Source organism: Dendrobates tinctorius, unplaced genomic scaffold (genome assembly GCF_039654945.1).
Source record: "Dendrobates tinctorius isolate UK_male_01 unplaced genomic scaffold, ASM3965494v1 ptg000231l, whole genome shotgun sequence".
In the NCBI taxonomy this organism is placed as follows: Eukaryota; Metazoa; Chordata; class Amphibia; order Anura; family Dendrobatidae; genus Dendrobates; species Dendrobates tinctorius.
The window spans coordinates 26,547,214-26,572,042 of record NW_027361898.1 but is presented as its reverse complement, the minus strand read 5'-3'; the positions used below and the strand labels follow the sequence as shown (position 1 = coordinate 26,572,042).

The following is a 24,829-nucleotide window of genomic DNA, read 5'->3' as shown; positions in this document are numbered from 1 at the left end:
TCTTCCAGTGTAATCTATTATCCCAAAAACCGCCTAGCTCTCCTTCTGTGCTGAGCCATCTTGCGCGCACATAATTTAGTTTACGTGTACATGTGGGGTGTTTCTATAAACTGCAGAATTGGGGTAACCAATTTTGGGTTTGCTGTTAACCCTTGCTGGGTTGCAGGTAAAATTGGATTACAATGGAATATCTGCCAAAAAATTGAAATTTTGATATTTCACTGTCATTTTGCTTGAATTCCTGTGCAACACCTAAGGGGTTAACAAAGTTTTGAAAATCCGTTTTGGACACCTTGAGGGGTGTAGCTTGCAAAATGGGGTAATGTATGGGTGGGTTTTGTTATACAAGACCCATAAAGTGACGTCCGAACTGACTTGGTCCTTGGAAAAATGGGTTTTGGAAATTTAGTCGTAAACTTTAAAAATTGCGTATAAAACTATGAGCCTTATCACATCCGAAAAATATAAAATTTCATTTCCAAAATGATGCCAATGTGAAGTAGACATGTGGAGAATGTAAACTAATAACTGTTATGGGGGGTATCAGCATTTTTGTAAAAAGTAGAGAATTTCAAAGTTCAAAAATAGCGAATTTTTCCCAAATGTTCGTGTATTTTGTAATTTTTTATGCAGAAAGGTAAAATCTATTGACTCACAATTAGCACTACCATGAAGTACAATATGTCACGAGAAAACAATCTCAGAATGGCGTGGGTAGGTGATAGCGTCCCAAAGTTATTACCGCATGAAGTGACAGGTCAGATTTACAAAAAATGGCCTAGGCATTTGGGTACAAATAGGCCTGAAGGGGTTAAGCTACTGATGTGCAAGGGCTATCATTTCAAAACATAAACTACAGACATGCATCTACCTAAAAACACCAAAGAGAATTAGTCACTCCGGGTAGTACCGATATCTGGCCCGGCTCATGGGACTATTACTCCTACCCTGCTGCCAAAACACCCTCCATAGCACTGATGACATTATAAATCTATAAAGTATAAGTCAATATATGCTTCACTACAGCTATTATGCTAATAACAGACCACTATCTGCGTGTTGTTATAGTAATGCGAGATGTATTCCATACGTCCCAAATTTTATTAAACTTCCCCAAACAACCCCTATTCTGGTACAGTGTCCGCTAAGGTATAATTGAATTTACTAGTTCAATCCAAGCTCTAAGAGAAGGCTGTTGATTACCCATCCAGCGTCAGGCCAATATTTTCCTGGCAGGAAAGTTCTGACGTGGTGTCCCCAAATCTCTTCCTCCTGCACACCAAACAGACATACCATTGGAGTGAGAGGAACAGGAGTACCTATGAGGGAGGTTAACAACGAGGTCACCGCTCCAAAAAGATGGAATAGTTGGGCAACGCCACACCATATGTATAAAATCCGCATCCATTGTATGACATCTTAAACATTCCGAGGATTGGGACCACCCCATCCTAAATAGCCGTAGTGGAGTCAGATATGACTGGTGCACTATATACATTTGAGTCATTTTATTATTGGCTGATGAAGACACCCCAATTGGAGAACCAAGATCTCCCAATCTTCATTTTGGATATCTGGAACTAGAGACCTCCACCTCTCCCTTACTGACGATAAAGCAGAGTCAGAGCCCGCGGACAACATATAAGTATATAAGGTAGAAATAAGACCCTGGGGCCTTGTGATTTGAGAATCCCTATCAAAAGGAAAGGACAATAGTACTTGGGTCGTATTTCTGTTACGCAAGTGTGATTGAATTGCTGATCTAAACTGTAGGTATCGAAAAAATTGGGACCTCGGGACACTGGGTTTAATTTGCATTTGGAATTGGAGAACTGAAAGTGAAAGTACAGAGATACCAGCACACGTCGTTTTATCAGCAGGGTATAATACCCAATGCGACCTTAGCTTCAGGGTTGTGAGATCGTATTATAAAGGTCCTACAACAGACCCCGGCGTGTGATCCGATGAAGTGTGCTGTCTGCGGAGACCGCAGCCCAGTCCCAAGCAACTGAGAGGTGATGAGAGCGGTGAATGTAATCAAGATGGCGGGCGCCACGGGCAGTGTATAACTTCAATGAGGGAGCACGGGGCTCATTTCTCAGAGCTCACACTGTGCGTACCCTCCTGTGTACCTTTATGAGTCCTGCACTCCATCCAACTCGTCGCACCTGAGGTGAAGTCTTCCAGGTTGTGTCTCAGTTTCAGAGCACAAAGTAGAAAATGGCCGCCGCGTCCTTGCAGGCTCTGCTTTCCGTCCGGGTCTCCCGGGATCTGCCCTGACCGGAGCCGCACCTTCTTGGAAGCCCAGGGGGTCCACAGTATTATCAAGGTTGGTCTTTCGGGTGATATAAAGGCAGGATTTGAGTCAGGATCGTACTAGCTCTGCCTAAGTACGTCCTCTCAGCTCCTCTGCATCGCCATGCCCTCAAACTTATTCATTTCTATGGAAAAACGTCTTGAAGATTATAGGTTCAGACCTTTGAGCATCTTTTTCTAAAGATGCCAAGTGGTTAAAAGAAGTGACCTGACCACTCTTCAGGCGTTTCCCTCTTAGAAGATGTTACAGCCAGTTATCTTTTTAAGTGTTTTGTCAGCTTTTTTTTTACGCCTGGTAGTGGTTTCTTCACTGTTGAATGTAGTTAAAAATAAATAACATCCAAACAGAAACAGTACAAAAGACACCACAAAACACAGTAAGAAAAAAAAAAAAAAAAAAAAGCTAAAATCGCCAGCAGTCAAAAAGATCAACATGAAAATCACACCAGGAAGCCACAGAAAATGAAAACAATAATGCAGCACTCAGCCTATAAAATATCTGGCTAGTTTACCAATAAGCCGCATTAAAAGAAAATAATGGAGGCATCACTCCAAAAACAAAGCTGGAGGGGTGGGGGGAGCTAAAACTTTTAGAAATTTTAGTTGTCCAGTGGAACAAAACGGCAAATTTATAAAGACCAAAAACCAGCCATTACAAATGGTAGTTGTGATAGAAATGAATGGTGGGTAGATGTACACGGTCTCACCCTCTTGCCTATTCCTCCGCCTGCATGGTTTTAATTTTTCATGGCAGACATCTCTCCGGCAGGCGATGGAAGCGGCATCTAATTGGCTCGCCTTGCATTTCTCTAGCCTCTCGGAGGCTGCGCACATCTTTTGTACTACAGTGGTCAAACAAGGTGATATCATTTACAACGGGTGTAAAAACAACAGATTAATATTTCATGCGTGTCTGGGATGAAGCGGCCAACGCGGAGCTGCCCGAGGCAGCTGCATAATCTCACTGCTCACACAGCACAATCGGAAACGTGTTTTAGCTCTGCACAATGACAAAGGGCAAATCAATATCATTTTCCGTACGAGTCGCACTGGAATGACGTTAAAACCACTCTTATCCCTGGGGATTATTCCTCAAATCAAGTAATTATTGGGTGGAAGGTTATCCGGAGAAAGGTAACGGATAAGGCGCCAGTGTTATATCAGTAGGGGAAGATGGCAGGAAGAAAATCAATGAGGAAGCTCTACAGATGTGAATGTGGGGAAGTAGTAAGGACAAAAAAAAATACACTAAAGCTCTGATTCCTCAAAGTGTTTTCAGCAAAAATTCTCTGTAACACACTTTGATAATCACTAAACTTTTGCATAATTCAAGGTTACTCAGCTCCACCAAAATGGATACAGCTATTAATTCAGGACGAGTTGTGTTGTACCTTATGCCAGAAATCTTAATCCAGTCTCTGACTGCAATAGGATCTATAGCAAGTTGCACCAAGACATGCACCAATTTTCAGACGTGCCCAAATCATTTAGTGATGTGCCCCCCTTACTGAATCAGGATCGTCTTACTCCAACAAGCCCATCAAGACGTTTCTCAGATCTAGGTCTGGTCATAATATGGAGGATACAATTAGGGTACCGTTACACTTAAAGATGCACCAGCGATCCTGACAACGATACGACCTTGTCAGGATCGCTGGTGCATCACTACATGATCGCTGGTGAGCTGCCAAACAGGCAGCTTCACCAGCGATCAGCACCAGCGAGGACGCTGGTATCTAAGGTAAATATCGGGTTACTAAGCTGGCGCACGTCACTTAGTTACCCAATGTGTACCTTAGAAACCTGCGTGCTCGCGCTGGGAGCAGCGAGCACGCAGGTTTTTAAGGTACACATTGGGTAACTAAGTGACGCGCGCCAGCTTAGTAACCCGATATTTACCTTAGATACCAGCTCGCAGCGCCTGCTTAGAGCCTTGCTGATTGTTGGCTCCCGCTGCCACACGCAGCGATGCGTGCTGGCCAGCGGGAGAGCAACGATCAAAAAATGGCCCAGGAAGATCCTGCACGATCAGCGATACCCGGCAGGGTGCCCGATCGCTGATGGATGTCACACACAGCGATGTCACTGGCGAGATCGCTGTGGCGTCACAAAATCAGCGATCTCGCTGTGTGTGAGCTGTGTGTGACGGGGCCTTTACTCAGGGGTTTGCACTAATGCAAGATTGTCAGTAATTGGTTAACATCAAACAAGTGCCAAAGTACTGACTGGAGTTTATACATTCCTCCAGTGGTGAACATGGTGATTAATAAAGTTTCCTGCAACATTTACCCTTGTACTTGAGTCCCATGTGGCTTCTGGCTACCTATATATCACTGCCTAAAAGTGTGCTGGGATATACCACTTTCTGATATCAGATGTAATAATCCATCCATGTAACCTGGGTCAATCTGACCAGGGACAGATTATTACATCTGCGGGATCGAGTGGTGTGCGGGCGATCACTGCAGGGTGTCAGCTGATTCTGACAGCGGACACCCGGCACTGTCAGGAGTGATCACGTACCGCTCCGGTCATTTTAACCCCCGAAATGCTGCGATTGAGCAAGATCACAGCATTCTGTTAGCCGGCTGAGGGCTGACAGCCCCTCTCTGCCTTTGGATCGGAGACCCCGTGGCATGACGCAGGGTCCCGAATGTTGCCATGGTGACCCGATGCTGTCACCAGAGTTTGAAACTTGCTGCGCAGTGCATGATCAGAACCTTTCCCTGTCAGTGCAGAGCTGACAGTTTCTACAGCATGGGGTAGAAGCGATCAGCCTGCAAAAAATGACTGTTCCACAGTGGAACTAAGTAAAAAAAAAAGTAATTTTTTAAAAAATAGTTGTAAAAATATTAGAAAAAATTATCAAAAGCTATTGTATCCATAAATAAATATTTGAATGGAAAAAAATATATAAAACAATAAAAGTACACATATTTGGTATTGCCGCGTCCGCAATGACCCGACCTATAAAACTGTTCCACTAGTTAACTCCTTTAGTGAGCAACATAAAAATAAAAAATAAAATAAAAAAGGCAAAAACAATGTTTTATCATACAACCAAACAAAAAGTGGAATAAAACGCAGTAAAAAAGATGGATATGACAGAAAAACCCACAATGGTCACAGAAATAAATTGAATCTGACAAAAGTAATACATAAAATATCTATGAAAATGAACAAATGAAAATCAGACGTTGCTTTTCAACCATGCTTCCACAGAATTTTTTTAAAAAAATAAAACTCATGAAATATGTTTGGACAGAAATGATAATATATAAAGACGTTTGACAGTTTGGCACAACTTCTAAGGTGGTGGTGCACAAGTAGGATCCCAATCCGTGTACTTGTATAAATTAACTTGGCACACACACGTGAATGATTGCAAGTGAAAAAGGGGTGTTTAATAAAACACAGTACATACAGTAAATGTTTCGGTCACAGCGACCTTCGTCAATGTACTATATAATGTACTGACTGCACTTGTATATAGGGCAACCTGTTCATAGAGAATAATGTCAGAGCATGGAGAATTAAGCGGTGGAAACCGCATCCAGGCCATTACCTATTTCACGCCACCATTACCGGCTCTTTGATACAGCAGACAATTAATTATCCATGCTCTGACATTATTCTCTATGAACAGGTTGCCCTATATACAAGTGCAGTCAGTACATTATATAGTACATTGACGAAGGTCGCTGTGACCGAAACGTTTACTGTATGTACTGTGTTATATTAAACACCCCTTTTTCACTTGCAATCATTCACGTGTGTGTGCCAAGTTAGTTTGGACAGAAATGATGGCACCCCTGAAAATAATGTGACAAAGGGGTCATGTTAAATCCAGGTGTGTCCACTAATTAGCATCACAGGTGTCTACAATCTTGGAATCAGTGAGTGGGCCTGTATAGAGGGCTACAGATACTCACTGTGCTGTTTGGTGACATGGTGTGCATCACACTCAACGTGGACCAGAGGAAGCGAAGGAAAGAGTTGTCTCAGGAGATTAGAAAGAAAATTATAGACAAACATGTTATAGGTAAAAGTTATAAGATCATCTCCAAGCAGCTTGATTTTCTTTTGACTACAGCTGCACATACCGGTATTAATCAGAAATGTAAGCTCCATGGGACTGTAGCCAACCTCCCTGGACGTGGCCGCAGGAGGAAAATTGATGACAAATCAAAGAGATGGATAATATGAACGGTAACAAAAGAGCCCAGAAAAACTCCTAATCAGATTAAAGGTGAACTTCAAGCTCAAGGAACATCAGTGCCAGATCGCACCATCCGTCGTTGTATGAGCCAAAGTGGACATCATGGGAGATGACCAAGGAGAACAAAATTGTTGGAAAAAAAAAATCATAAGAAAGCCAGACTGGAATTTGCCAAACTGCATGTTGACAAGCCACTGGAAGAATGTCCTATGGACAGATGAGATAAAAATTTAACTTTTTGGCAAGGCACATCAGCTCTATGTTCACAGATGAAAAAATGAAGCATATCAAGAAAAGAACACTGTCCCTTCTTTGAAACATGGAGGAGGATGTTATGTTCTGGGGCTGTTTTACTGTATCTATTTGGCACAGAGTGTCTAGAATCTGTGCAGGGTACAATGAAATCAATGAAATCTCAAGACTATCAAGGGATCAAGAGAGAAATGTGCTGCTTAGTGTCAGAAAGCTTGGTCTCAGTCGCAGGTCATGGGTCTTGCAACAGGATATCGGTCTTGCAACAGGATAATGACCAAAAACACACAGTTAAAAACACCAAAGAATGGATAAGAGGAAAACATTGGACTATTTTGAAGTGGCCTCCTATGAGTCCTGACCTAAATCCTATTGAGCATCTTTGGAAAGAGCTGAAACATGCCATCTGGAAAAGGGAACCTTCAAACACGAGACAACTGGAGCAATTTGGTATTGAGAAGTGGGCCAAAATACCTGTCGAGAGGTGCAGAAGTCTCAATGACAGTTACAGGAATCGTTTGATTGCAGTGATTGCCTCAAAAGGTTGTGCAACAAAATATTAAGTTAAGGACACCATCATTTCTGTCCAGGCCTATTTCATGAGTGTTATTTTTTTTTAATTCTGTGGAAGCTTGGTTGAAACGCAATGTCTGACTTTAATAGATTTTTGATTTATTATTACTTTTGTCAGATTCAAGTTATTTCTGTCACCATTGTGGGGTTTTCTGTCATTAAAAGAGGGGTACCAACAATTTTAATCACGATGTGTAAATTAACCAAGTATCGCTGAAAACGTCATCTTGACCCGCAAAAAACAAGCTACCATACAGCTCTATCAGCAAAAAGTTATAGCTCTCAGAATAAAGTGATAATTATTTTATCTATAAAAGTTTTTATTGTGTAAAAGCGCCAAAGCATAAAAATATATAAATGGGGTATCACTGTAATCGTACTGACCTAAAGAATAAAACTGCCTTATCAAATTTACCACACACAGAATGGCATAGACGCCACCCCCTGAAAAAAAATTCCTGAATTGCTGGTTTTTGTTCATTCTGCCTCCCAAAAATCGAAACAGAAAGCGATCAAAAAATGTCATGTCCCTGAAAACAGTACCAATAAAAACGTCAACTCGTCCCACAAAAAACAAAACAAAACAAAAAAAAACAAAAAACAAGTCCTCACATGGCTCTGTGGGCCAAAATATGGAAAAATTACAGCTCTCAAAATTTGGTGATGAAAAACTATTTTTTGTAATAAAAAGCATCTTTAAGGGTGTGTGCACACGTTGCGGATCCGCAGCGGTTTTGGTCCTGCGGATCCGCAGCAATTTCCATGTGGTTTACAGCAGGGTTCCCCAACTCCAGTCCTCAAGGCCCACCAACAGATCATGTTTTCAGGACTTCCTTTGTATTGCTCAGGTGATAATTGCTTCACCTGTTCAATACAAAGGAAATCCTGAAAACATGACCTGTTGGTGGGCCTTGAGGACTGGAGTTGGGGAACCCTGGTTTACAGTACCATGTAAACCTATGGAAAACCAAATCCGCTGTGCACATGCTGCGGAAAAATCCGCGCAGATTTGCTGCGGTTTATTTTCCGCAGCATGTCACTTCTTTTTTGCGGTTCCGCTGCTGCAGTTTCCCTCCCGGGACATAAAATCAATCACACTCACTCTCACATCTGCACAGCCCAAACCACAATAGAATCTGCATCAATTCTGCTGGACAAAGTATAGGAATCTGCAGAGATAACTGTATGCGTTTTACCCTGTGGTTTCTGCCAAGCGATGCGGATTTTTCTGCAGAAAAAATCTGCAGCGTGTGCACATACCCTTAGTGTGTGACAGCAGCCAAACATAAAAACCCAAAATAAATCTGGTATTGATGTGATCGCATCGAGCAAAAGAATAAAGTCGCCTAATAACTTATACCACATGAGGAATGGTGTAAAAAATAAAACCAATTCTTCACCTGCTGTTGAGTTTTTCATTCTGCCTCCCAAAGATCGCACACATTTATCCTGTGCTCTGCACTGAGTGCTTACACCAGGGTTTCCGAGTAAATCTCTGAAACATGGATTTTTGTGAGTACTCACCGTAAAATCCTTTTCTCAGAGACGCTCATTGGGGGACACAGAGACTGTGGGTGTGTGCTACTGCAGTCTGGAGGCCGACACTAAGTATACAAAAAACAAGTTAGCTCCTCCTCCGCCGCATACACCCTCGCCCCGATAGCGGGCAGAAACCAGTTTAGTGCAAAAGCAGTAGGAGAAGCTGGAAGCGAATTAGCCTTACCGCAGAAAATCATATGTCTGAAAAAAGGACCACCCTACGATAAAGAATTATACCAATTAAAATAAACAAAAGCCAACTGGCTATTAGGGTGGGTGCTGTGTCCCCCAATGAGCGTCTAGGAGAAAAGGATTTTACGGTGAGTACTCACAAAAATCCATGTTTCTCCTTCGTCTCATTGGGGGACACAGAGACTGTGGGACTTCCCAAAGCAGTCCCTGGGTGGGAGCAACTCATCAATCCAAACCGCATGCCTACCTGTTCAAAGGTGTGCCACCGCTGCCTGGAGAATTTTCCTACCCAGGCTCGCATCCGCCGAAGCCTGAGTATGCACATTGTAATGCTTAGAGAACGTGTGCAGGGTTGACCACGTTGCCGCCTTGCATACCTGCTCTGCCGAAGCCTGATGCCGAAGCGCCCAAGAGGCGCCCACTGCCCGAGTCGAGTGCGCCCTTATTCCAGATGGAACCGGCGCGCCTCTAATACGGTAAGCCTCTTGAATAGTAAGGCGAATCCATCTGGCTATAGTCGACCGTGAGGCTGCGAGCCCCTTCCTGCGCCCTTCGGGGATCACAAACAACGAGTCTGTCTGGCGAAAAGGTGCTGTCCTCGACACATACCTCCTGAGGGCCCTTACTAGGTCCAGCGTGTGGAGTGCCTTCTCTACTCTGTGTACTGGGGCTGGACAAAACAAAGGCAAAACGATGTCCTCATTAATATGGAACGAGGACACAACCTTCGGCAGGAACGGCGGAGGTCGTCTCAAGACTACCTTATCCTTAAAAAAGGTCAGAAACGGAGCTCTACAGGATAGGGCTGCCAATTCCGAGACCCACCTAATAGAGGTTATAGCTACCAAAAACACGACCTTCCTGGTAAGGTATGGCAATCCGACTTCCTGCAATGGCTCAAAAGGAGCTTCCTGCAGGACACCCAGAACCAGATTAAGGTCCCAGGCGTCTAAGGGAGCTCTAAAGGGGGGCACTAAATGCGAGACCCCCTGAATGAATGTCTTGACCTGCATATTGCTAGTGATCTTTCGCTGGAACAAGACAGACAAGGCCGAGATCTGTCTCCTCAGGGAACTCGGGGCCAAACCTGCGTCTAGGCCTGACTGCAGAAAAGCCAGGATGTTGGGAACCGAGAAGGACAGAGGCGCAACCCCGTGCTCTCGACACCAGAGAAAGAAAACCTTCCAAGTACTATGATAGATCCTCGCCGAGGCCGGCTTCCGGGCGCTAACCATCGTAGCCACCACTTCACGCCCAAAACCCGCCTGGGTCAGAATCCAGGATTCAACGGCCATGCCGTCAAACACAGGGCCCCTAAGTTCGGGTGGTAGATCGGCCCCTGAGACAGCAAGTCTGGCCGTTCCGGTAGACGCCATGGCACGTCTGCGAGGAGCTGTACTAGATCCGTGTACCAAGCTCGACGGGGCCAGTCTGGAGCCAGCAGAATTGCCGGAACCCTCTCTATCTTGATCTTTCTGATTATGCTCGGGAGAAGAGGCAGCGGGGGAAACAGGTATGGGAGCCGAAACTGGCTCCATGGAAGAACCAAAGCATCCGCTGCGATTGCTCGCGGGTCCTGGGACCGGGCAACAAACCTGCCCACCTTGGCGTTCTCCCTGGAGGCCATCAGATCCACATCCGGAGTTCCCCACCGTTGGCAAATCTGCTGGAAAATCTCGGGGTGTAGGGACCATTCTCCGGCCACGACCCCCTGCCGACTCAGGAAATCTGCTGCCCAATTTTCCACGCCTGGTATATGAACCGCTGAGATTACTGAGTGGTGCTTCTCGGCCCAACGGAGAACATGTTCTATCTCGCGCATGGCTGCCTTGCTGCGCGTGCCTCCCTGGTGATTCACGTACGCCACTGCCGTGGCGTTGTCTGACTGGACCCGGACTGGGCGACCCACTAGCCAGTGCTGAAAATGCTGCAACGCCAACCGCACTGCTCGAATCTCCAAAAAGTTGATCGGCAGATGAGCCTCCTGGGGAGACCGCTGCCCCTGTGCTGTGTGATGACGAAATACTGCTCCCCAACCGAGAAGACTCGCGTCGGTTGTGACCACCAACCATTGATCTGGAGGAAAGGGTTTCCCCTGAAGGAGAGAGGAGTCGCGCGTCCACCATTGAAGTGCCCGCCGGACCTGAAAGGACAACCTGCACTGATGATCTAGGGAGAACGGACTCCTGTCCCATGCTGCTAAAAGAGCGTGCTGCAGGGAGCGAAGATGAAATTGCGCAAACGGAATTGCTTCTATTGCTGCTACCATCCTCCCTAGAACCCTCATCCCAAATCGAATCGTGTGAGGGCCTGGCTGCTGAAGACTCCGAACTCCCTGCCGGAGCGCCTGAGCCTTGTCTTGAGGGAGAATTACCAACCTTCGGGAAGTGTCGAAAATCATCCCTAGGTATGGAATCCTCTGAGCCGGGGTAAGGGATGACTTTTTCCCATTGACCAACCATCCCAGGCGGGATAGAGTATCCAGCGTGATTCTGACATTCTCCTCGCATGCTTGAAAGGACGGCCCTTTCACTAAAAGGTCGTCCAAGTATGGCAGCACTACTATGCCCCGAGAATGAAGAATGGCCATAACGACCGCCATTACCTTCGTGAATACCCTGGGTGCCGTGGCCAACCCGAACGGCAGAGCCACAAACTGGAAATGCTGGCCATTGATCGCAAAACGAAGGAACTTCTGATGCGGGGGAAAAATAGGGATGTGCAGATAGGCATCCTGAACATCGATTGAGGCCAAATATTCTCCCTGCTCCATGGCCGATATCACTGACCGGAGGGATTCCATCCGAAAGTGCCTGACTCTGATGAACCTGTTTAGGAGCTTTAGGTCCAGAACAGGTCTTACTGTTCCGTCCTTCTTGGGGACCGCGAACAGGTTGGAATAAAATCCCTGAGCCTCTTCGCCATCTGGTACCGGGACAATGACCCCGTTGCACAGAAGAATCCTGATGGCTCCTAGCAACGCCTCTGCCCGGGATTCCGATTTGGGAAGCCGGGAATGAAAAAACCGCTTTGGAGGGTGTCCGATAAACTCTATCTTGAACCCGAATGACACCAATTCCGCCACCCATGCGTCGTGTGCCACCTTGACCAAGACGTGGCGGAGCCTGAGCAGACGACCGCCTACTCTGCTGTCCTCGGGTACCTGATGCCTCACGTCATTTTGCTGCAGGCCTCTGGGACCTAGCTCCCCTTGACCTGGGTGGACGGCCCCGCATCCTCACCAGCGGGTTGGCTCTATACGTGACCTGGCGCTCTCTGTCTTGGTTGTGACAAGCTGGGGCAGTAGAACCGGCCGCTGCCGCCCATCCTGGGGCGCGAAATGCTCGAAAGCGCGCCTGCGGTTGACGAAAGGGCGGTCTACTCTTCTGCTGTGGGAGATCTGCCATCGCGATCTGATTTGCTATCTCAGATACCTCTACCGGCAAGTCTCTATCTTGCAGGACACTATTCAAAGACTCTGACCATGACATCATGGCCTTGGCCACCCATGTTGCCGCGAATGAAGGTAAAAGCGCTGATCCCAATGCCTCATACACCGAGCGGGCTAAACCTTCTATAAGCCGATCCGTGGGGTCCTTAATGGAAGAACCACTAGGCACTGACAACAACGATCTTGAGGCCAGGCGTGACCCTGGGGGATCCACAATCGGAGATTCCGCCCATCTCTTACAGAGCTCTGGTGCAAACGGGTACATCGTCTCTAGCGGTTTTTGTCCCAAAAAACGCTTGTCTGGACGTTCCCTGTGCCGTTGCACCATGTCCTCGAATTCTGGATGAGTGCTAAACACCCTGTGTGGTCGCCTGGCCTTCTTAAAAGATATCTTATGCCCTGCGGTCAGGGAGACATCCTCCTCAATACCTAGAGTTTGATTGACCGCCTCAATGAGACTGTCTACCGTCTCCCGACACCCAGGGGTATCCAGATCCAAGGATTCCTGCCTGTCCTCATCCGAACTCTGCTCGCTCCCAGACAATGGTGACGGTGAGCGAGACGCCGCACTCACGGATGCCGAAGCACCGGAGGGGCCATATGGGATCTTTCCCTGTACGTCTCCTTAGAGAGAGTACGGCCCCTGTAGGCCGGCGGCTCATGTGAGGTGGATGAACCCTCCCAAACAGGCGAGCCGTCGTCTCTACCCCTATCCGGGGCCTGAAGGGTCTCAATCGCCTTCGTAAGTGAAGCCATAGACCGAGACAGAGATAACGCTCATTCCGGGGGGGGTCCGACCCCCTGGGCTCCGTTGGAGGGGAGGGCTCCTGGGCGCATTCGGAACTACAGGCTTCACATATTTTAATAGTCTGCGCTCGCGGGAACACAGCCCCACAGAAAACGCATGCGGTATAAAGGAAAGTGTGTTTCTTCCCTTTTCCAGACATACTTGCGGAAAAAAAAAAAAAGAAAAACGGCCAACTTTATCTCTTTTTTTTTTTTTCTTAAGGGATACAGGGGTGTGATGAGAAGGAGGACAACCTGCCCTAGTGTGGCCAAGACGGGGTCGCACTTAACCGGGCTCCTGCTGTCTCCCCGTGCTCCTGCTGCTGATGATCTCCCTAGGTAGGCTGCGATGCTTTCTGACCGCGGCCTAAATTTAGGCACTGCCCGCCCGCCGGAGCCGGGGGGCGGGCCTCTCCCCCGCGGCCTAGGCCGAAGCCGCAGGCTAAATTTGAGCACCGCCCGCCGGAGCCGGGCGCTCCATCCTGGCGCTTCACCCTACCCCGCGCGCTCCCTCCCCAGCCTGGCCACTGACAGGTACCTGGATGGATGGAAGGAAGGAGGGAGGGAGGAAACTGCGGGAGCCTCCTGCCGCGCGCTCCTTCCCCTGCTGACACCTGGAGCGTTCGTCGAGCAGCCCTGGCCTGGATCCTCACGCTGCCCAGGAGCTCCTCCGTCCCCTGCTACCATACCTTCTTACCCTGAGGTAATCAGTCTTCGGACGGTGCAGGCACCCTAGCTCCGTTCGCCTCGTCTGGGCGGAGAGGGACCGTCCGCCACCACGCAGTACCACCGTCTAGCGTTGGTGTAGCATTGGGTCGCACAGACTAGTCTTGTGCCTCTGTGCAAGCCCATGGTTTCGCTACCTAGGGGTGGACAGGGCTAAGTCTGGCATATTGTCCCACGTCGCGGGAGAGGAAACGTGGAGGGACACTCGCACGTGGTTGCCCGTTGATGGTTTGGGGAAATCGGATCCTTTCAATAGGATGCGTTGCTCCTGTCATATCTTCTCAAAAATAAAAAAGAAAAAATAGATGTCTGGGGAAAAGTCCCAGAGATGTTCCTCGGTGCAGGAAAGGATACGCGGAGGCGATACTCGCGCGTGCTCACCCGTTGATGTTTGGGGGAGATCGGACCCTTTCAATAGGGTCCGTCTCCCCTATCTCCTCTTCATAGCAAGAAAATATTAAAAAAAAAAAAAAAAAAAACAGTCTGGGTAGACCCAGACTGCGTGTGCTTCCATCAGACACTAAGCAAAAAACTGGTTTCCGCCCGCTATCGGGGCGAGGGTGTATGCGGCGGAGGAGGAGCCAACTTGTTTTTTTGTATACTTAGTGTCGGCCTCCAGACAGCAGTAGCCGTGCGGCTCTTAGAAACCCGCTGTTTACCTTAGATACCAGCCTGCACGCTGGTTTCCAGGGTAAACAGTGGGTATCCAAGAGCCGCGCGGCTATTAGAAACCCGCTATTTACCTTAGATACCAGCGTGCAGCGTCGCCGATTGTTGCTCTCCCGCTGCCACACGCAGCGATGCGTGCTGGCCAGCAGGAGACCAACAATCAAAAAATGGCCCAGGACGATCCTGCACGATCAGTGATACCCGGCAGGGGGCCCGGTCGCTGATGTGTGTCACACACAGCGATGTCGCTGGTGAGATCACTGATGCGTCACAAAATCAGCGATCTCGCTGTGTGTGACGGGGCCTTAACTTTGTGCACTTTGCCTTGGAATCTTTGTATTTAAGCCACATATTGGGTATTGCCACATTCAGTAGAAATCGTGGGAAAAATTTTGGTGCCTTTTTACCCACTTCTTGTGTGAAAATGTAAAATCGCGGGCTAAAACAAAATTTTGTTGGTAAAAACGTAGTTATTTTTTTTCTCTGCCCAATGGTATAAAATACTGTGACACACCCATGGTGTCAATATGATCACTGCATCCCCAGATCAATTCATTGAGAGGTGTTGTTTGTAAAATGGTGTCATTTATGGGGAGTTCTGCTGTCCTGGCACCTCATGGGCTCTCCCAGTGGGCCACCTGAAAACCTTAACAGTAAAATCTGGTGCTCCTTGCCTTCTGAACGTGGCACTGTGCCTGAAAAATATTTCCCGATCACACGTAGGATATTGGCGCAGTCAGGAAAAAAATGGACCACAGTTTGTTTTAAAAAAAAAAAAAAAAAAAAAAAAAAAAAAAAAAAAAGTATTAGACCTACCGGTAAATATGTTTCCAGGAGTACAACCTGACAGCACCATGGAGGGCATCCTCCTCCTTCTTACAGGGACAAGAAAAGCACACGAGAGGTTAAAAGATCCCGGCCCACCCCCATTCCCTCAGTGTTTTGACAAGTACCACACCATGCATAATGCAACATAACACTTTTTATTAGCAATATCATAATACGACATATGACATAGCATAATCAAGACGGTATCTAACCGTGCTGTAGGGATGGACTCCTGGAAACATAATTACCGGTCGATCTTATACCTATTTTCCAGAATGTCCCTCCTGACAGTACCATGGAGAATAAAGCCCCCGTTACACACTGCGATATCGCTAGCAATATCGCTGTAAAGTCACCGATTTTGTGACGTAGCAGTGATATCGCTACACGTGATACTTACCTCCGACCGGCTCCCCCGCTGGTTATCGCTGGTCGAGCGAGAAGGTCCTGGATCATTTCTCGTCGTCAGCTTCCTGCGGCGCTTCCTGCTGTGACAACGAGCGAAGCGTGGACACGGGCAGGAGGACGTCAGGATCGCCGCGTCTGACAGGTAAGTAGCGACCCCCGACCCCTGCGATGTCGCTGGTGAGATCTGCCTGTGTGGCAGCTCACTAGCGACCACTTAGCGATGCACCAGAGATCCATATCGTTGTCGGGATCGCTGGTGCATCGCTATGTGTAACGGTACCCTAACAGAGAACATCCTCAGGGTGGGATTACTGCCTGGAGAACCTTCCTACCGAAAGCAGTTTGTTGGCCAGATAGCACATCCAACTTATAGTGCCTGAAGAATGTGTCAAGTCTGGCCCAAGTTGCAGCCCTACAGATCTGCTTAACTGAAGCTCCCGCTCTCTCAGCCCAGGAAGTTGACACTGGTCTGGTCGAGTGGGCCCTTAAACCCTCAGGGGGACTGAGACCTTCCGACTGATCGACTAAAGAAATTACGGAGGTAATCCATCTTGCGATGGGCGCTTTAGACGCTTTCCTTCCCTTATTTTTATCCCTGAAAAGGACAAAACAAATTATGGTCCTGTCTCCAACTACGAGTGGCCTCTAGATAATCAATAACCGCTCATCTAAGATCTAGCGTGTGGAGGGCCCGCTCCTTCTCGTTTGAGGGGTTGGCGCAAAAGGAAGGTAACAATTTCTTGGTTTAAGTTCTGGCAGGATGCTACCTTAGGTACAAAGGTGGGGCCCAATTTTAAGACTATGATCTTCCCAGATCCGAAGATATGGATCCAGGGTAGACAAGGTCTGGATCTCCCCCACCCGCTTGGCTGTGGTAATGGTCACTAGAAATGCCGTTTTTAATGTCCGGACCGAGATGGGCATCTGTTCCTCTGGAACGTAATGCTCCTTGCATAGGGACCCAAGGACCAAGTTTAGATCCCAGGGGGGTTGACCGCATGATTGTAGGGTGCAATCTCTGTACTGCCCTGACGAACCTTACTATCCATGGAAAAGTGGCCAGGGGGAAGTCAAGGTAGTTGCTAAGCGCTGATATCTGAATCTTTAGGGTGCTGGGTTTAATTCTCTTATGAACCCTGCTTGATGGAAATCTAAGACCCTTGGGATGTCAGGAGCCCCCACCACAAAGTCAGACCTGCCACCCTCCAAGCAGAACCTTTTCCAGATCTTGTAGTAAACTGCGGAAGTGACCGGCTTCCTGCTAGCCTGGATAGTAGCTATGACCTGGGCCGACAAACCCCGAGCTCTCAGGATGTCCCTTTCAGGATCCAAGCCAAAAGGTGAAGCCTCTCTCCTCAAGGCCCACAAATAGGTCATGTTTTCAGGATTTCCTTTGTATTGCACAGGTGAAGCAATTATCACCTGAGCAATACAAAGGAAATCCTGAAAACATGATCTGTTGGTGGGCCTGGAGGACTGGAGTTGGGGAACCCTGTGATAGAAGACTGGGCCCTGATGGATAATATCCTGCCTCAGAGGAAGCTGAATCGAGTTTTCAACCGCCATGGCCCCCAGCAGCGGGAACCAGCTTCTCCTCGGCCAGTATTGGACGATAAGAATTACTTTTGCTCGATCTTCTTGAATCTTCCTGAGGACCGCTGGAATGATCGCCAACGGTGGGAAGGCGTAAGAGAGGGCCTCGTCCCACCTCTGACTTAGCGCATCTACAGCCTCTGGGATGTCTAATGGGTTCAGAGAGTAAAATCTGGACACCTTTGAATTTTTTCTGGTTGCAAACAACTATCTGGGGAGTCACCCAGCAATGACACAGGTACTGGAACACCTCCTGGTTCAGTTCCCATTGGCCAAATCTCCCATCTGCTCAAGTAATCTGCCACGGTGTTCTGGGAACCGTGGTTTGGCAGCTTCACCGCAAATCTCAAGAATGTTTGGTATGCTGGATGGACAGAAACCTGATAGTAAGCACTCTTCACATCGTCTTTATTTATGAGGTGAACCGCAGATCTTACCGACTCCATTTTGAACCTCTTGTACCTGACCCAAAGCTTTAGGGGTTTTAGATTTATTATTGTACAGGCCTGTCCTGACGGTTTTACAATGGAGAACAGGGAGGAATAGTGACCCTTGCCCACCTCTGCCAGGGGAATCTGGACAATGACAGCCAAGTCGGCCAGCTCTTCCAGGCCTGCAAACATAGCGGAATCTGCTGCCACAATAGTGGGAGCGATGAATCTCTTGGGGGAGGAGAGGAAAATTCTATTATGTACCCTACTGCTATGGTCCTGAGGACCCATTGGTTTTGGGTTATATGGTGCCAATTTCCCGTAAAGAGTCTGAGCCACCCCCCGATCAGAATGGCGTCACTGTCTGCGGAGTCTGGAGCCTGCCCCGAACAGGGAGCCCTTGCTCTTTTCTCCTCTACCATAGGCATTACTGTAGGTTCCTTTACTGGACGTCCCCTGGCTCCTATGTTCAGCCTATCTCCAGGCGGGGTCCCCTTTCCAAATGAACTGGTTCCTTCTAGACCTGTCTGCTGGGAACCCCCTGTTTTTATCAGAAGCCGACTCCAGGATGTTATCCAACGCCGGCCCGAAAACACTCAGCCAATAGAAGAGAATGGTCTTGGAGGCATTATCCCCAGACCATGATTTTAGCCAGATAGCTCTATGGACCGCATTGGACAGCGAGCTGTTCCCTGCAGAGAATCTGACGGATTCGTCCAATGTATCGGCCAGGAAGGCAGTGGCTGATTTCATTAGGGGAAGGGAGGCTAGGATATCATCCCTAGGGGTCTTGTTGGATAGATGTTCCTCCAGTTACCCCATCCATAGGAACATAGACCTAGCCACCGAGGTAGCCGCTATGTTTGTCCTGATCAGGGCTGCAGATAACTCCCAAGCCCGTTTCAGTAGAACGTAAGCCTTTCTGTCCATTGGGTCTCTTAAACTTGAAAAGTCTTTGAAAGGGATAGATGTCTTCTTAGCGACTGGCACGTCGATCTTAGGTATTTCTTCCCAGACCTTAAAGTCCTCCGGATCAATAGGTAGGCGACTTTTGAAGTGCTGGGCAACACCAGGCGTCGTTCCGCATCCTTCCACTCCAACACCATGGAGCAGATGTGATCACTTATCAGGAACACGCTGCTTTTGCGCTCTAAGACCCCCGAACATTAAGTCCTGTCTGGACTGCGGTTTAGGGACCGCCTCGACCTGCATGGTATCTCTAATGGCCTGTACAAGCTCATCCATATCCTCGGACGAAAATAAATATCTTCTGTCCCGTTCCAGAGTGTGATAGTATTTCGCACTCTTCTTCCTGGCCTGACCCCAAGGGATGTGATTCCTCGTCTGAGCTCTGCTCCATTTCCCACCTAGGCCTCTTAAAACACGAACCCGGGCTGGAAGGCTGCTGACGCGAGAGGCTGGCTATGGAAGCCTATACTTCTTCCCGGATCAGGGACCTCTTCTCAGCAAGGAGGGATGGCTGCTCTTCCCTTAATACCTTGGTAGTTCAGGTATCACAGAGCGTTCTGCCATAGGCGTCAGGGAGCTTCAGCGCTTCACATGGCATACGTGGCATTGCCTGGACTTTGTGGAGGCTTTGCCAGACCGTTTGGCCATAGTCAGGGTGTAGCTGGAGTTCCCTTAGCCTGCACAGCACAAGAGGGGAATAATCAGGGGCTGAGTGCTCGAGCACGGACAGAGTGCCGAGAACTGACTAGGTGCTGGGGATGGGCAGAGTGCAGAGGGAAGGGTGCGCACAGTGCACTTACCCCGACATCCTGTTCCTTCATGCCCGAATCCTCCATCGTACCGCCGCAAACCCTGTGAGTTCCAGGAAGCCTGTATGCTGCCTGCCTCGCTCAGTTCCGCGTTCCACCTTGGAACGCACACTGACGGGCGCACCAAATACTGATGACAACTTGTTTTCAGCACACTACACCCACCCACAAGGGTGAAAATTGGTCAATTTGTTTCACATGAGAAAAAAAACAAAAACAATACAAAAATGTGATTAATGCCTTAGACTGATCGCGCCCTTGTTAGAGCTCTATATCACTTCTCTTAGTAAGGTTGAGACACTGTGGTACCATTACAAGAAGTGATAACAGCTGGTGAATTTAGGGTAACAGCACCTTCACAGTTATATAGAGTGAGAAGACAATGTATTATTTCCTTGCTGTATTGATTTATAGGAGCAAAAGTAACACTCAATTTATCCTTATGTAAGAAAAAATAAATCATGGCAATGAAAGCAAATCCCCTGATCAATTTCCCATATCAAAGCCACGCGATCCAGGCAACCAGCGATATTGCATAAGGCATTATCCAGTCCCCTTTAGTTTGTGATGTATGACTACGGAAACCAGCACAGAATCAATCAAATGGGCTTTATGAGAACAATCAGGTGGTGGAAAAGGGTTCAGTCCAGAAAATTATGTAAAGTAGATCGTAATGGTGAAATACAATAAAAAGAAGCCATGAGATGATGAAACGGCGACAAGACGCAGGGACGCTCCAGACACTTCATTCCCAGTCACAGGACCGGTGTATTCTGAAATAATCTGACATTATCCTGAGGACCTTTAAATGGAAGTCTCAAAGGAAACAGTAACCTATCACGTCTCAGTTTAGTGCAAACCTGCGGGACCTGCAATTTCCCACCGCCTGCTGTTATGTCTGAAGCAATGATGCCTGACAAAGCATTGTGTGCCAAAAACGTCCATGCAAAGCTTAACCTTCATCTCTATGTGCCCTCAGAAAAGAGGAGGCATTTTATATGAGCATCCATCATCCTAGTATATCCTAGGTCAATTGTAACATGGACTCATCAACAGGAGGGACAATGCTAAACTCCCTCTAAAATATCATCCCCAAGTCCCCCTCAACTGACACTTCTTATATATGCTCCTTGGAAAGCTTGGAGACCACCATTAGATTTCCTAAATAACCTAAATAAACATTTGTCACTCATACCTCTCAGACTGTGGATTATCAGATAGGAACGCCCAGCTTCCATACCGTGCATTATTAAATGCTCTGGAATTGTTTGGGGAATGTTTCTTCCCTTTTAAATATGCATGTATTTTATACTGTGTTTTATTAAAAATCTTGTTCTGTTCCCCAAGGCCCACTGACCCACACCACTTACCACCCACTATTCTTACCAAGTTCCTCTTAAGGTGGTAAAGAGTTCCCGCTGCTCTCAACAGATTGGATCTCTTAGATCCAGATAAATGTTGAAACCAAAGGTATGAACTAGGACATAAACTGGTGTGCATGCAGCATGTAAGCGCACGTTAACACTGGCCACTGAACAGAAAAAAAACAGACGGAAACATAATGATTACCCTGCAGTAAATAAACAACATGACACTTGATACAGGTTTTTAGTGTTAGAGTTAGGACTGTCTCAATTAGGGTCACCGTGACGTGGTGGGATGTTTTTGTTTTTTTAAAAAAAAAAAAAAACATGTCAACCAAGTACCATATATTATTTTCATGCACTATAGCTGTTTATTTACTGCAGGGTATTCAATCATTATGTTTCTGTCTTTGTTTTTTACTGTTCAGTGGCCAGTGTGAATGTGCGCTAACAAACTGCATGCACACCAGTTTAAATCCCAGTTCATACCTTTGATTTTTTGTTTGCATCATGTGCATATAAAAGGTGTGGCCTGACTTTCCTTGAGCTGGACATTATATTGATGTGGTCTCCCATGGCTGGGTGTCCACTTGCTGGGCCCAGTCCTTCTCAGCCCTTATCCACATGCATGTCACTTGACAAACGGGAGTTAGGACTGTCCCAATTAGGGTCATCGTGAAGTGGTGGGATGGCTTTTGCATTTTTATCAAAAAACATATAAACTAACTACACTATATTATTTTCATGCACTATTGCTGTTTATTTACTGCAGGGTATTCAATCATTATGTTTCTGACATTGTTTTCCAGATAAATGTTGGCATGGTAGAAGGGATGGAGCGAGAATGACGCAAATCTGGTTGAGTTGTTCTGTTAAATTAAATTTGGGGGATGTAGGGCTTTAAGTTATCCTCAAGGTAACAGAGGTTTAAATTCTAAAGATCCTGCGGTTGTCCTCTTTTTCATGTTTTCTATGACCCAATCCAGATATAAACAAAAAAATCTTTAGCAAATCATCTACTTGAGGACACCAAAACTGTCATTCCAAGAACTTCTGTCCATAGTCTCACCGACTCTGGAGGAGTGGTATAGTGAGATTGCCCACATGCAGTGAATGGGGAACTGATTGCACAACCCACTAAGGAAATCCACAAATGTAACACCCCATGATTGTATTGGAACACTTTTCAATCCTCGTAAACCTTTACCATTATCACGGGCCAATTTTACTCTGTGTCTTGCCCGCAGATAGTCAGTTAGTCCTCTTTGCCCTCAAACAAACTCTTTTTATCCAGCGGCGTCTCTTGACTCGCTTCTTAATACAACCCCGCTGCCTCACGTGGTCTAGACCCTCTCCCATTTACTTTCTTTCCCCTCTCCTCTCCACTCTCTCCCTTTATGGTTTAGGTACCGCATGTGTAGCACCTACAGTAACTTTGACCCTAAAATCTCATACAACGGGCCAAATTCATCAAAGCTTTCATGCCAGAATTCTGTCGCAAAAGCTTTGAAAAGTTCTAACATTTAGGTGCAATTTGGTGTTGTGCCTAAATTTTCCATCTTTTTACCTCTTCACGTCAGTTTCTCCCAGCTCCGTCAAAATTGACAGAGCTAGGGCAAGTATGTCGCTTGTCAAACACACTATGAGTATCAGCGTTTGCTACTCCACAAATCTTACTCCAGCCAGGCAGGAGTAGGATTTGTGGCGTGGCATAGACCGAGGCGCACGCTACTCGTCTGAGGCTCCCGTTTCATGAAGCGGAAAACGGCTCTTCATGAATCAGGAGTGTCTGACTCCACCACACATGATCAAGATTGCAGTGAACAACACTGGTCTTGATGAATTGGGCCTAATAGGATTACTCTTACCCAGGTTTAGGTGTTCGAGATCTTGTATAAACCCTTGCCAAAGATACATCTATGTCTTTGGCTGCAGTTCACAGTGATGTCAGAGACATTGTTTGATAAGTCCTTCTCGCCTCAATGATTTTCTAAGCTGTTTTATAATCAAAGTCAAAACGCAAAGACTTATTAAAGGTGCATTCATACGAGCAGATTTCTGTCCATATAACAGGGTCTTCTACCTATAAGTTGATTGGTGCTCGTTTAATCCCTTTCCGATTTAGGCCAGTTTTCATTTTTGCATTTTCGCTTTTTTTCCCTCCTCTTCTTCCAAATCCATAGCTTTTTTTTTTTCTGTCTACAAAAGCTGTATGAGGCTTGCTTTTTTCTTCGATGAGTTGTAGTTTTGTATGACACCATTCATATAACCATATAATGTACTGGAAAAAATACCCAGTGTGCTGAAATAGTGATAAAAAAATTGCAATTTTGTCAGTTGTTTTTAAGGTTTAGTTTCATTGGGTATTCCTTGAGTGTTAAAAATGATCTGGCCACATGATACTCCAGCTCGGTACGATTATGGTAATACCAAACATGCATAGTTTTATTTTTCAATTAAGGATTTTTCAATTTGCCGACACTGTTTCGGGGTGTTGACCCCTCATCAGTGCAAAGTATAAGATCTGTATGAGCATTGCATGGCTTATAAGCCTCCTTACACTGGCATGCCAGGCATGTTACACTCCACAAAGAGAAACGTTACCATTTAAAACCCAATGAAAACTTGTACAACGATCAATAAATCTTCACTGACATTCAGAAAACTGATCAGGGTTTCGGAGAGAAGGGCCGTAGACCTGAGCAATCAGAGAAGCTCAGAGACGCAGACGTACAAGTAGCAGAAGTCAAACAATCTGAAATTTTTTATTCAATTCTATAGGAAGAGAAGACTATTTTTTTCTTTTTTTATAACCAAAATCATACTTAATGGTATGCTTTATAAAACAGATTAGCAGGATATTTATCCAGTAGGCCTTCATTACTGAGCAACTGAACATTAGAAGGAAATCCATGTCTAGAGGTAGTAAGTCTGTCTGCTAGGTACAGCAGGCATTACAGTACAACTTCCATTCTGCTCCCAAGCAAAGTAATGAGAAAGCTAAACACTAAAAAATAAGCTGCAGAGTTATCTGCTGTCACCTTTAGATTAGGAGTATTATAGGAGGAAGATTAGGACCTTAAAACAAAATATCCAATACCAAAAAAAGTAATGTGCCACTGAAATAGTTAAAAAGAAATGAATATGACCCACCAGGGTCACCTCCTCCCACAATCCGGCACTTATTCCAGCCTCCCAGAGGACATGATTAATGGTTTTCGGGATAAAGGCCACAAGCTTGCTTACCTTTGCACCTGCTAAAAGCCCAAGGGAAATGGCAACTCTTGCTCGTAAATCAGGCCGGTCTTTGGGCCACACGTAGGAAAACATAGCTTTCAAGATTTTCTTGGAATTCACTTCCTTCAGCTGATGGGAAAAAAAAGAAAAGCATATAAAGATGTGATACAGGACATACAAGATAATCTATTAGGTTTCTCTACAAGGTAAAAAGCAATCATGGCTCTCACTGTTTATTAGGTAGAGAAACCCATCTACACATAGCCAGAACATAATCCAGAAGAACATGGCCAACTGACCAGTCATCAGCGCTGTCATCTCCTGACTCTCACCTAGGGACAATTAATGGAAGAAAACGATTTCTAACCTGGATAACCTGTGACTTTTCGCATCTTTATGCCAGTTTTAAAGCAGCTTTGGCAAAATGTGCAAAACTGTGGAGGATCGAGGCAAATTTATCAAGCGAG

General features: G+C 46.5%; 1 protein-coding gene across 3 annotated transcripts in view; it reads right to left on the bottom strand.

The window, feature by feature from the left end:
• Window positions 1–24,829, bottom strand: part of ABCB7 (ATP binding cassette subfamily B member 7) — a 136,401-nt gene that overhangs the window by 73,817 nt on the left and 37,755 nt on the right. For 2 of the 3 annotated variants that reach the window (XM_073556204.1, XM_073556205.1), the window contains one exon: window positions 24,372–24,491. The exons of the other annotated variant lie outside the window; for it this stretch is intronic. In XM_073556204.1, the coding sequence (XP_073412305.1) occupies window positions 24,372–24,491 (120 nt within the window). The remainder of the gene's footprint in view (window positions 1–24,371; window positions 24,492–24,829) is intronic. 3 annotated transcript variants of the gene reach the window in all.